Here is a 13,304-nt window from a genome sequence, read left to right as displayed (position 1 = left end):
TCCTGCAGCAGGGCTCCATGTCGGAGCACAGGCCCAGCATCAGATCCACCCTCGGCCTGAGCCAATGTGTTGGCTAGCTTCAGAAGCTAGCCATTCAAATGGCCCCTCACATCTCCAAGAAAGACAGGCCGCATACTTTAACCCTTTGTGTCCCCCCCCGTCGTCCCTGGCGTCCAGTCAGACTGCAGCAGAAGTGCAGGTTGGAGCCGCTCTGCCATTTCCGTCTCCTCGCTGCTGCAAATCAACTGCTTTTCTGAGCAAATTTACACACTCTTTGGTAAAGCACATAAATCCTACCATATGGATTAAGACAAAGATCCAGATAAATCTTTATATTCATTAGTTCTGGTTGAGATAAACCTGGTGCTTTCGGCAATGAATGGGTTCAAATGGGTGCTGAGAAAGCCACGTTACGTTACGGTGCCTCTTATGACGCGCCGTGTCTCATCATGTCCACGACTCGTCTGCAGATTTCACAGACCTCAGCGGGCCGGTAACCACTGAAGAGTTCTTCTGCCTGCTTCTACAAACTCAAGTGAATAATAATCAAGTGTTTGTAGCGCAGACAGTTTGATTAGCTACCAACAACAGGCAGGGACCACGGTGGAAGGAGCCGGACTTGTTTCTCGTGTGCTCGGCAAAAATGTTTCCAAGGGCGAGACCCTGAGAAACCCCCCATGACGCCTCCAAAGCCATCTTTGATCTCCCCGGAGCGAGGAGAGGGTGAGGGGGACTGCAACGTTTTTTTTGATGAAAGCATGCAAATCTCTACATAAGGGCCCAGTTTCTTCACGACCAGTATGGGCCCTTCAGCGAGCGCCATGTCACTTGGTTACGCTCGGCATCGGTTTGCTCCCGTCAGCATCTCTGCTACTTATCTTCCGTTGGGACAACAATCAATCAACAGGACTTTTTGGGAGACACGTGCCGGGTCGGCGGTTGGACTTCCGTCTGATTACACCTCGGCTGGATACTTCTTTTAAAAGTCTCGAAGGTCCGCCCTCGTGTGACGGAAACGGGAGGTGAAGGAACGGATTTTCGCAGACTGTCAACCGAGCGAGCGAGCTTCAACATCGTGGGCTGTGGAAAAGGCAGAAAGAATCCACATTGCTTGCGAGGAATGACTCACAATACATAAACGGCTCCTTGTTACAGCGACCGCACTGTATGAACAATTATCTGCTTCCGAGTTTAATGTTGCCACAAACACCGCCATGCACCCCAGTGAACCGTTGGCATTTGTATGCAGTGTATATAGTAATTGTATTTAAACAGGCTGGGGGATCAAACCCTTAGAACCAAGAGCCTCTGCATTCATCTTTAACCACTACCCTCTACCCTGAAATCTTTTTTTGGAGAGTTTTTCTAAATTCCTTTTTTGGTAGTGAAGAAACCGCAGCTTAATCAGGCATTTTGCATTGAGATCATATTAGACCCCAGAAAATGCAAAACGGGAATGCGGTGGTGCGCTGGTTGGTAATTAAAATTCCACGACTACGATGACGTTAGTGTTCAGTTTCTTATGAGGAGGTTTTTGTTAAAAGCCAAGAAGAATCCAAAGGAGAACAAATAAACGGTTATTTCAGCTCCACAACTTCAAACAGACAGACAGGACAGAATAAGTGAAGCAACTTCATCAACTGTTGGTTGACTGTTTGATAAGTTAGTTGCTCAGCACTCACTGCTGGTACATCTTCAGTGTTTCTTGTCAAGTTTAACATTCATTATACAGCATCTGCCTTCATTGTAAAAACTTCAGGCATGTTCATGGAACTTGTGTCGGTGAACTACTGGCGGTATCCTTTTTCAGAAAGTGCCGAAGTAACAAAATTTGAGTGGTGCACTAAAAAGGGCCCTTCATGAAACCTGAGGGCACCCTAAGCAGTGATGACGTCATTTTCAGCTTGACTAACTTGTGTGTGAGATCACTGGTCTCTGCAGCGACGTCACTGGTTTGCCATCGGGCAAACGCTAAGGTATTAACTTCTCTTAATGCCAGTCCATGACACTTGATGAGACACTTGAATACTTAATTACTAATGACTAATGACTAATGACTCAAACAATAGGCTTGGCTGACCGAGTACATTCCAGATTAACGTCCCACAGGTCTGAGTTTAGAATTTATACAAGGGGATTTGTTACAAATAAATCAAATATTTATCATCAAAAAGAACATTTATTCAAATTATTTAGAATTTAAGATTAGATTTAACTAGACTGAGCTGTTCCTTCTTTTATCTCCAAAAAATAAGATTCGGTGATCACAAACGATCCTTAAAAAAACAATTTCATTGATTTAGTCTTGTCTGACTCGAACAAACTGTTCAATCTCATTCAAACCAGAGCAACTAACCATCGTATAGCGGGTCTGACTCAGCAGCAGGTTCGGAGACGACTCCGTCGGCAACAGGAAACGTAAACAATTTCATTAACGGGCCCCGGCCTCCGTTAATAGAACAAAAGCACACAAACAACATGGAAAAACACTTTTAGTTTTTAATGCGGCCCTGCCTGTAATCCGAAGGCAGGATATCCAGTCTGCCTGTGACTGAAATTGAAATGATAAAGACTGAGCACTCATTGATGGCCTGCTTTACAGGCAAATGACGCACTCCGCGGCCTTGAATCTTCATTTTCTTCCAGGGCTCAGTGTCAGGCTGAAATAATCACCGGCTCCGCGGTCGACTTTGACCACTCGTCATCACATCAAAACCGTTTATGTGGCATTCGCGTCACGGATGCAACGCCACGACGCTGGTTCCTCGTTCCCAAATCAAAATTTGAACACAATTGACTTTGCTAAAGGAGGTTAAGTAGTAGAAATAAATAGGAAACATTCTGTGGTCAAATAATCACAATAACTGAGTGAAAGGTAAAGCAACTCTGGGTGTTTGTTTCCCATGACGCTTTAGTCCTTTGAGTGTTGTGTTATTCATTCAAGCAAACATGACCAGTCAGAAGGACTGAGAAAAGTCTTCTTACTAGTATCAAATATATATATATATATATATATATATATATAAAATCATCTCAAAGCTCCGCTCTGATGCATTAGGGCTATTTTATGTAGCAAGATGTCGAGCAATGGTGGTATTTTGCCGAACAGCACAAAAAAAAAAAAAAAAAAAAAAATCGAGAACATTTTGGAAAGATACACCAGATTTTTCCTGGCAGCACAAAATGGCTTTCAAAAGGAAAAAATAACAAAATCGACTTCATCTGGCGCACAGGCTCCGTTAACTTGTGAAAGCAGAAACATTTTCTTGATGGTCTGAAGCGGGGACGTCAAGCGACGAAGAAACGCTTGTCGGCTCAGCTTTACCGAATGCCTGAAATGTCTGAGATTCCACAGGAACGGCTCCAGGAGCTGAACGGAGAGGGTTCGCAGGGTGCAGCTCCACAAGACTGAGTGCCAGAGCAGTTAAGTCAGCTCAAAGGAAAGGCTTCATGGAGAGAGAGTGTGTGTGTGTGTGTGCGTAGGGGTCCGAGAGCATTCTGTATTTAGGCTTGTAGAATAGCACCCTGCATACTGAACCATTAAAAGAGCGGCACAGTCACGGCGGGATTTGGATCGCTCGGATTGCTTTTTTTTTTTTTTTCCAAAAGGTGATTACAAACCAAAGATTACGTCTTTTTTTTGACTAATTAAGTTATAAAATCTGTATACAGAAAACCCTTTTTGTTTTTCACATAGTAATAATGAGAGTAATGGGTGGTGTTTAAAAAAACTGCAAGCAGCACTTCCGAGGGATAAACAATAGGACTGCTCCAAAAAGGCGCTATTTCCAGTGCTTGAAACGGTCCCGACAAAACGGACATAATGTATTTAGAAATCTTTGTCTCGATTGAAAAAACAACTTGAAATGTACTTTCTGCTGCAGTGAAAAGTGTCTAAGTGCAGTAGAATATTATACAAAAGAGGATACTAAAGGAGTGAGGAGCTGTGGCCAAAAATAGAAACAGAAGGAATGATTCATGTGATGGGACAGCAGCTAAATGTGTCCTCTTCCATGTCTTGCTGACCCACACGGGTCACCCATCAGTATTTTGGTCTCATAAAAGTGTCTGCCGCTACCGAGGTGACACCCTTGGCCCCTGCGTCCATCCATAAGAGAGGAAGAAGACCAACAAAGACAGGAAACAATTGGGAAGAACTCTCCATGAACCACCGAGACCGCCATTGTTCGGAGGGGGGGGGGGGATCGCGGCGCCAGCGCCGGCCGTCTCGTGTGGGAGCCGCGACCAGGTCGGCAGAGAGCAGAATCGAAGGTCGACGGCGAGGCTACACCCGCTCCCACCACCTCATCTTCCTCGCCCGCGCACGGACCAGTGACCTCGCTTTTCCTCGTGATGCAGCCCTGGTGAATGAGTGATGGGTTTTCATGCACGATTACACTACAGTGTTACTCCGTTTCCTGGCAACGAGACTAAAACAATAGACGTCCGCGCACGCGCTCGCAGGGTTATTCCCGTGTGATTTGCAAGGCACGTCTCTTTTGCCGCAACATAGACACACACGCACGCACGCGCACTCTCTGAGTCCATCTTGTGATTGGTGGACAGAGCCAGGAGTAAATTTGGAACATCCATATTGAGAAAGGTCCGCCAGAGAGTCCTCACATGACCGAGCTGAAATATGATTGAAAGGAGCGCTCCATTTGGGACAGCCTGCGTGAAACAGCGGTCTCCTTCTGCCAGCTGGCTGCAGGGACACGCAGGCTGCATGCGTGAACAGTGCCAAACCAATCACAGGCTGAGGCTTCTCCTGCTGTTCTCCACCTTAGAGGAGCTTATTGAATATGCAGCAGATCCTGCAAACACTGGCGAAAGCTGCTACGGTGGAGGAGACCCCCCCCAAGGTGTCTCATCTCTGGGATCGGGAAGATCATTAAGATCAATTGTAATCCTAGAGTGGATAATACAGGCAATACAGGCCACCTGGGATACGCCGGCTCATCTATGGCTCTCTGGACTTAGTGTGGAGCACTGCAAAAAAAAGCTGCCACAAACACAAGCTGTGCTAGCCGGCAAATGGGTTGAATAGAGAATTTTAGAAAAGGTCAATTTTAGCACAAAGCAGAAATGTGGTGTATTCAGAATTTCTTAGAAAGGAAAATATGAAAAAGAAAACACACTGGATTTCCTTTATGGAAGTAATCAAAACCATGTGCACAAACTAAAAAGAAACTGTAATGGCATTTCCTCCAATAATTTGAATAAGAAGAAATGTGTTCGATTTGGGGGACCGTGGGAGGCTGAGGGGTTTTATGAAGCACGGTATTCTACCCGTCAATCCTCTCTTTCTCCCCTCATTTCCTGGTGATGAAGACATAAAATGTCCTAAAAATTTGAAGGAAAAAAAGGAAAAAAAAAAAGAAAACTTTGATGGACAGATGGAAATTCCGTGAGCACAGCTCAGCAGTGGAAAAAGATAATATCTTAACGGGAAGCCCCTGATTTCTTATTGAGTCACAGCCAATATTTTCAGCTGCCAGCCCCTTTCAAGCCAAACAAGCTGTGGCACATGACAACCACAACACAATCAATACCCAATCATCTTCAAACGAGTACTGGCAACAAACAGGACTTCGTTACAAGTAAATAGACTAAACTGCACAGGCAATTTTAAACAGAATTTGTAAAAGGAAATATAGATGCATGTTAACGCGTTAATCAATGAGACCATTGTGGCCGAGATAACGCAGTAAAATATTACAATATCACAGCGCATTTAATGCAACTTTATTTACTTCCGGTGTGCGTTGACCCGACACAAAACTGCCGCGTGATTTATTCATTTGGATTATAGTTATATATATATATATATATATATATATATATATTACACACAAGATTTAGGGGTTTCACAACTACGCAAGGGGCGCAGCAACAATAGTCTAGATCAGCGGTTCCCAAACTCAAGAATGCCGGAAAGAACGACAGCTTTGTTTCTCCGACGCGCCCTGAAACAAGCTCCATATCTCACGCGCTTGAGCGCCGCTCAGCATCTCGCCGTCGTAAACCGAGCTTTGGGATGATTGGCAGAGCGCCTTGAGCGCCGTGTACAACCAGTATGGATCAACCGATTAACCAATTGATTCATATATATAAGGCGCTGCGGATTATAAGGCACTGTCACTGTGTTTTTGAGCAAATTAAAGCCTTTTAAGTGCGCCTTGGAGTGCGGAAAATGCGGTATATTTACTTTAATACTACAAGAGGGCGCCCCGTTCGTTGAACAACGACAGGCGGACAAGAGCAGCCGTTTCGAGCGAGAGCCTTACTGTTTTATTAATCTGTCCGTTTAAATTGTTTGTGCTTCATCGACTAATGTTTTACATAACTAATGTGCCGCATTTTTATATTAATTTCAAACTTTTAAAAATTGAAAATTAAAAAACTATTTATTTATTGTAAATGACCTCTCGCGGCCCACCTGCAGTACGCGGCCCACACTTTGGGAATCGCTGGTCAATATGTCTTGGATTAACATTATAAGGTCCAAAATTAATGCAGGTACGAACAAAACGTTTCTGTCAGCTTGTTTTTACTGTTAGATGTTTGCATACATGAACATAAATTCTGAAGAGATGTTTCTCGGGACGATGTCTTGTACGTGATTTCATCAAGAAGGAAGTTCAAATGACCCCTTTTTAGAGAAGCACGGAAATAAATTGGGTTGCGAGACCAAACCTTGGATATAAGCCAAGCCTCGTGGTTCTGCAGCTTTGTTTCCTGTTGATGTTCTGACTGCTGAAGGTGTGACCGGCAGTCACCTCTGGCACTGACATGACTTCCCAACTGCCTCTGCTTTGCATCACAAAAAGGTTGTTTTTCTATATTAAGAAAGCTGACAGACACTTTTTAAAGTAAAAGAACAACACGACAGACACAATTCTCTATTTGAGCGGGATCATTTTATCTCTAAAACACTCCCCCATGCAATAAGATCCAGTATGTTTGCTTAACTTAGTCACAACAACAGAGCAGACGTGACACTAGAAGAAGACAAATTTCTAGCTAGCGCGAGTCTATAAAACGCAGTAACAGACTACATCTGAAGAGGACACCAGATCCCTCGCACTCTGTCCTGCGGTTCAGGCTCGAGTTTAACAGATCTTTTCATGCTTTAGTGAGAGACCACAAGACCGCAGGCAGTGCCCGTGCAGAACAAAGACCCAGGACTGGAGATCAGGGCTCAGCAGTCAGCGTTTGCTCATGTACGGGGGGGGGCGGGGGGGGGGGGACGACGACTCCTTCATAAGGGCTGTTAAACTATTGCATGCAGTGTTGCGCAACGGCCCGAGCCAAGGTGTTCAGACGGCACCCATGCGCAAAATTCTTTGCGGCAGTCAAAACTTGAACTCTTTGGCGGTGCGAAATGGGTGGGCTTGTCATTTCACAGCGAAAGCCCAAGCACGGAGCCAACGGCCCGCAGTCGCCGGGAGCTCTGCTCGTTGGGAACAACGAGGCCGTGATATCCGAAAATCTTCTTTACCTGCTCCACAACACACGAGCAATGACAACACTACAGTCCGTTGAGAGCAAACAGTTGAAGGCGAACTGGTGAGGCGTTGCATCACATTAGAGTACAGTTCAAGCTGAATTTACGCAGGACTTGGCCTACTTAACTAAACCGGAGCACATGACACAGCTCTGACATTTCAACACTCTAAAAAGGGATACGGCTAACTTCTGGCATAACCACTTTCACAATTCCTTCTGACTAAAACAAAGCACTACTTTTCTTTCAAACATTGACCCCAGGTGAGTAGTTATTGTCATTCTTTTAACACTGAGTGCTTGGACGGTCCCGTGTTTCCGTCTAACACAAACAATCAAAATGATTATAATACACAAATATATAACAGAAGACGGCTTACTTCTCTGACAGTGGTTCTGGGTCCAGCAGCGCTCGCTGAAGTGCCCGTTGATGGTGGTGGACTGGCAGGTGGTCTTTCCGATGGCCACCCCGGGGCACACGTCTCCGCACTCTCGGCCGTTCTTGTTAGCCATGATGTAGTTGTCCTCCACGGTGTCGAGGATCTTGGACCAGTCCAGAGTGGAGAGATAGCAGAGATCCGAGTTCTTCTCGATCCTCACGGCCCCTCGGGTGATGTTCATCAAGCTGTGGAGGCCGATCTCTCGCAGATGGAGCATCTCGAACATCACCAGGGCGTAGTTGAAGAACAGTTTGTTGCCTCGGATGACGGTGAGGTTGGGGAAGAGATTGCTGAGGGTCTCCATGCCGGAAACTCTGAAGAGCAACAGGTAGTCGGTGACCACCGTGAGTTTGGGGAAACTGAGGCCCCGGAAATCCTCGGGCTTGGTGCTGAACATGAGTAAGATCTTCAGGTGGCCTTCGATCACTGTGCAGTTCTCTAGCGTGTGTAGGTTGGTCACATTGTTGCGGATGTCCTTGCTTGGACAAACTGAAAAGACATAATAGGAAGAAGTTCTTTACAAACTAAACACAGAGATTCATGACTCACAAAAGAATTTTAAAAACAAGACTTAACAGTAAAATGAGGAGGCTGAGATGTACAGGAAAAGGTTATGGGCAACTTAAGCGTATTGCAATCTGAATAGGAAATCGTATGATTCCCGGACACAGACTAAGACAGTTTTATCTTGTGCTGTTGGCAGATTCAGACTGCTGAATGAGGGTTATTAGTCAACACGTCGGCTCTGTAAAATGGAAAAACGAGGTTGAAGAAGTCAGACAAGGTCTCAAATGATCCCAAAAGAAAAATTGTTCTCTTGATAATTAAAGTAGCTGTTTTACTGCAAAAATATGTGAATATGTCTCGTACTGTGATAAAGACCAGACTATCTTTGCTGACATTTTGTTTAGCAACCACATAACTGGCTGTGAGCCACTGTCAAATATGGAGTGCTGTCATCAGAGGGAGGCTGTGCTCGCCCTTGGTTACGCCGAGTTGATTTGTGGAGTTGCTTCTGTAACTCAAGACCATAAAAAACACTAGCGAATGCATTAAAAATATTTGACTGGAGCAGTAATGGTCACATATTGCACCAGTGGTAAATTTGTGGCTTTGTCAGTCCCTCACCCAGACGCATGATCCTCTTTGATGAGAAACTCCTTTATTTCACAGATGCGTATCATTTCCACTGTCTGAAACATTTTGAACTATATAGCGTATCACAATGACACAGGAGATTATGAGTGGGGTTGCAGATAACTATTATTGATCCATCAATGTGATTTTCAATGAGTAATGTAGTCTTTTGCATATCAGACAATAGTGAACAAATCATAGCACAATTTTCTTCCAATTCAATAACATCCCACCTAAGGATATAAAAATTACCACATCTAAGGAAGCCAAATGCAGCACATAAGCCTTTTTTGCATGAAGATCTACAATAATCAAAATAGTTTTCTGGCAATGAAATAGTTTGTTCAAAAGCTTATGGTTTTAGCACTAGATTATTTTTCAACTGTAACAACGACTTTTGCCTTCAGTGAAAAGCACATGACCCACTACTCTAGTAAAGGGTTCTGTGTGTGCAGCGCTGACAGCAATGAGGAGGTCCTCTCCGTTCGGATAATCAGCAGCCGCACTCTTTAACATGTGACATAACGCGAGCAATCACGGCCATAATGAGGTTTTTCTTTGCGGGTGCAATGTGTTACATTCCAGGCCCATTTTTACAGTTTACAAGTGGAGGCTGCAGCTGGAGATGTGCTGCGTGGGGAGTGGACTGTGTTTGTTTACCAACCGAGCCCACCACCACCGAGCTGGGCGCATCGGGGCAACCGGTCCGCCATGTGGGGAAGAGATAGAACAGCGAGGCGTACACATCTTTATGGCAGCAGCTCACTTTACACCTTCTGTTGCATAACAGTATAAGAACACACACACACACACACACACACACACACACACACACACACACACACACACACACACAGCGTGTCTGAACAACAAGCTTTTGCCTCGTGACCTTAACCAGAAGTTAACTAAAGTTCAGCTTACAGCATTGACGCTTGTTCGAAATACACAAAAAGTCCTGAACTGAAAGCTATTAAAAGGACCGTGGCTTGCTAAAAAGTACATGTCTCCTTTGCAAGTGCATTTATATCTGCAGCCGTCTTTGTGGTTCGGGGAGTACAGCCCAATTATAAGCACAAATGGCGTCCCGCAAACCCGTCATTTCAACACATCGACCTCCAAATTAAACATTCCTGGGGCAAACTGACAGTGACTGCCAGAGGAGACTGCAGCGAATGTTGCTCACTACACATTAATCAACACATCCACAACCACAAAGAGCCTCCATCTTGCATAAAAAGGAGGCCGCACACACTCAAACAACAGTTTAACAAAGCCCCATAGCGGTGTACAGTCTGAGCGGACAGTGGTTCTGTAGCCGCGGTAAAGCCAACCGGGCGAGTTGACCCTGTGGAGAAGGCGAATAATCACAGGGCGGCGAGTCTGGGCTCCTATCAGTGTTCACTTTCAGCTGGGACGGTATTTTTAGCACCACATTCCCAATAGAGAATCTAATACACTGCGGCCGCACCGATAGCGCCTCAGATTGGAACCGGGAAAATGGCCGCCCTGCTGAGGAACATCAGAGCGGCAGCTGAGAAAGAACTGGATGGGTCGACTTCTTCACATGTGAAAACTTGGATAAAAGGAACAAAGCCCTCCTCATAACAAGGCTTTTTATTTTTGTTCTTGTTTGTGAGAACGTAACACAACTTGAGTAGAAACTCACCCGGTGCATCTCTGAATATAAATGCCCCTTGTTTGGTTGAGAAATACAAACTAGGAGACATCACAAAAGGTTACTATGGTGACAAGGTCTCCTCTCCACGCCACCTAATCTGAGCCAGACGAGACAGAAAACACAGCGATGGTGCTCCGAGTCAACAATTTAGAGTCATTAGAGCGACGGATCTTTATTGATCCAAGCCTTTCATGGTATAAAACTCTAAAGGTTGATAGTTCCCATTAAAGCAAAAGAAAACGTCCTACTAAAAAGACAAAGCTACTTTGTTTGCAACTTTATGAGCACAGAGATAATCATAAGTGCCTTACCTGAGGGATAGGAATTAAGGGTAAAAGGATTTTGAAAAAAAGATCAAATTGCAATTTCAGAGGCAAGGAAAATGTTCTTTTCATTACTTGTCACTGCATATTAAAGATAATTATGGTGATCTTTGCCAAACAGAAGTCCATTGTCGATTTTTTGCGGACTCCCGCGGACAAAAGCCATGAGCTCCATCGCTTTGGGTCGTTAGGATCTGCAGCTTGGCAGCCTCCCTTTAGAAAACCTCTCTTCACTGCCGGTGGGGGGGGGGGGGGGGGTCTGACAGACTCGGCCCATAGCCGGGCCGGTTACATTAAAAGATATGAGAACCCACCAATTGTTTAACTCTTAGCCAGCATTTACATAGAATGTACAATCTTTGAGTGGTTGAGTTAAGTTAAGCGGATAACTTAACTCAACCACATGTGGACGCAAAGCAATGTCAACTATTTAATTTAAATAATTTAAACTATAAACTGGATATCTTTAGTTTCAGGACTTTTGGTCGTACAAAACTTGAAGATGACAAATTGGCCTTTGAGAAGTTGCGATAGTATTTTCTATAGACTATATTTATTGGAACAAACAAACGTCATATTGTGTTGCAGTCCAACACAATATTGCAAATGATACAGGTGAACATTGAAGTATGAAACCGTGGTAATGATGAAACGTCATCCTTACATCAGATAGATATACCATCACGAGTGCCTGATAAGTCACGGATTTATCTCAACCAGAACTGTGACGTGTGAACACAACTACTGCTCATTGCTTTACTAAACCTACAGTCCTTTCCCTGCAGCTGCAGGCATCAACAGGCTTGTGATCTTGTTGAAGGAGGCGATTACCAACAGCGAGTTCGACTCTCGACGTAGTTAATAGTTTGGCCGAATAACTGAGGCCGCGACGAGCGCGCGTGAACACAAGACCTCACCGATTGCAACACTTCCCTTTTAAAAAGGTTTTTGTTTTCCTGTTGCTTCTCCACCCGGGCTCACACTAACCGCAGAGACACGAAATGCAAAAATGTCCCCCGGATACACGCGCACGGGTTTCTAAACCCACGTGATGTAATGCACTTTAAGTGTCGTAAAATCGAATCACCCGTGTTAATGGCACACTGTAAAGATATAAATTATTCTCTTCTGTGAATTTTTTTTAAATGACACACGGGGCTGTGATATTTTTCTTATTCGACATTGACGAGTTGATTCAAAGTTTTCCCACAAAGAATCACACGAATGAACCAAGTTCAATTCTGACAATTGAAGTTAATTAAGGTTAAGTTTATTCAACGGGATTAAATAGTACAGCAATACAACCATTCTAAAAGATAAAAACCTTCTTCCTCAAGGGAGCCGTGTTGTGAGCGGGGCCGACGAGTGAGGGGGGGTTATCAAATGTGCCAGCTGTTCGGTAAGGGTGACATGACGAGTGGTGCACACCGACAACACAACAGTCCAGGGATTACGATGCAACCCAAGTAATCGAGACACGGCTCTTTAAATAAAGTAGAAGAGAAAGACTATGAAACCACAAAGTTTCCTCTCGGGGTCGCTTGAAGTGGATGCTGCTCGGATTGGCTGGAGTCCAAAGACCACTTGGCGATTCCGTTTGCCAAAACCTGCACTCGTCCACACATTATTCTCTTTGCCAATGTTGGCAGTGAGGTAATTATTACCTCTGAAGTGTGCGAGCACAATAACAAGTACATTTCCTCTTAACGGTGTCGAGGGTAAAGCTGTGACACAACAAGGCGTCCCCGTCAGGCGCCTGTGTGGTGGAAGTGAAACGGTGCCGTTGTGCCACTTACTTTATCTTCAAGTGGCGTGTGACTTTTCTACAGCGATCAGACCGACATTGCGGAGGGAGACACGTGTGAAGATCATCTTTTTGCACACATGTGAAACATACTCTGACGAAGGTTCCTCAGATAGTGGGGCCAGTTTCAAGACGACCCGTCTGCTGGATTGCTGCACGGCGTCGGGACTTAATCCGGCCAGAGTGGCGCTGAGCGTCAGGCTCAGCGCCGGTTTGACGCTCTCGATTAAAGCGGCGCGCTGTAACGGCACATCGATGCGCTGCAGTCTGACAGCGAGACCACCTGAGACCTGAAGCGCTGTTTTGGGCCTCTTGTGTAGTACGGCCATTAGAATGGAGGGAAAAGCATCCGTTTCTTTTTTTTTTAGGAAGAATAACTCCTAACTTCCTCTGTTATTCTTTTTAGGAAGAATAAC

At 44.8% G+C, this 13,304-nt stretch overlaps 1 protein-coding gene across 1 annotated transcript in view; it reads right to left on the bottom strand.

Moving 5' to 3' along the window:
* insra (insulin receptor a) overlaps positions 1 to 13,304 on the bottom strand; it is a 37,546-nt gene that overhangs the window by 18,484 nt on the left and 5,758 nt on the right. Inside the window, exon 2 of the mRNA XM_040171616.2 lies at positions 7,887 to 8,435. Within this exon, the coding sequence (XP_040027550.2) occupies positions 7,887 to 8,435 (549 nt within the window). The remainder of the gene's footprint in view (positions 1 to 7,886; positions 8,436 to 13,304) is intronic.

This window comes from Gasterosteus aculeatus, chromosome 3, assembly GCF_964276395.1.
Source record: "Gasterosteus aculeatus chromosome 3, fGasAcu3.hap1.1, whole genome shotgun sequence".
Classification (NCBI taxonomy): Eukaryota; Metazoa; Chordata; class Actinopteri; order Perciformes; family Gasterosteidae; genus Gasterosteus; species Gasterosteus aculeatus.
This window is presented reverse-complemented; position numbering and strand designations above follow the sequence as displayed.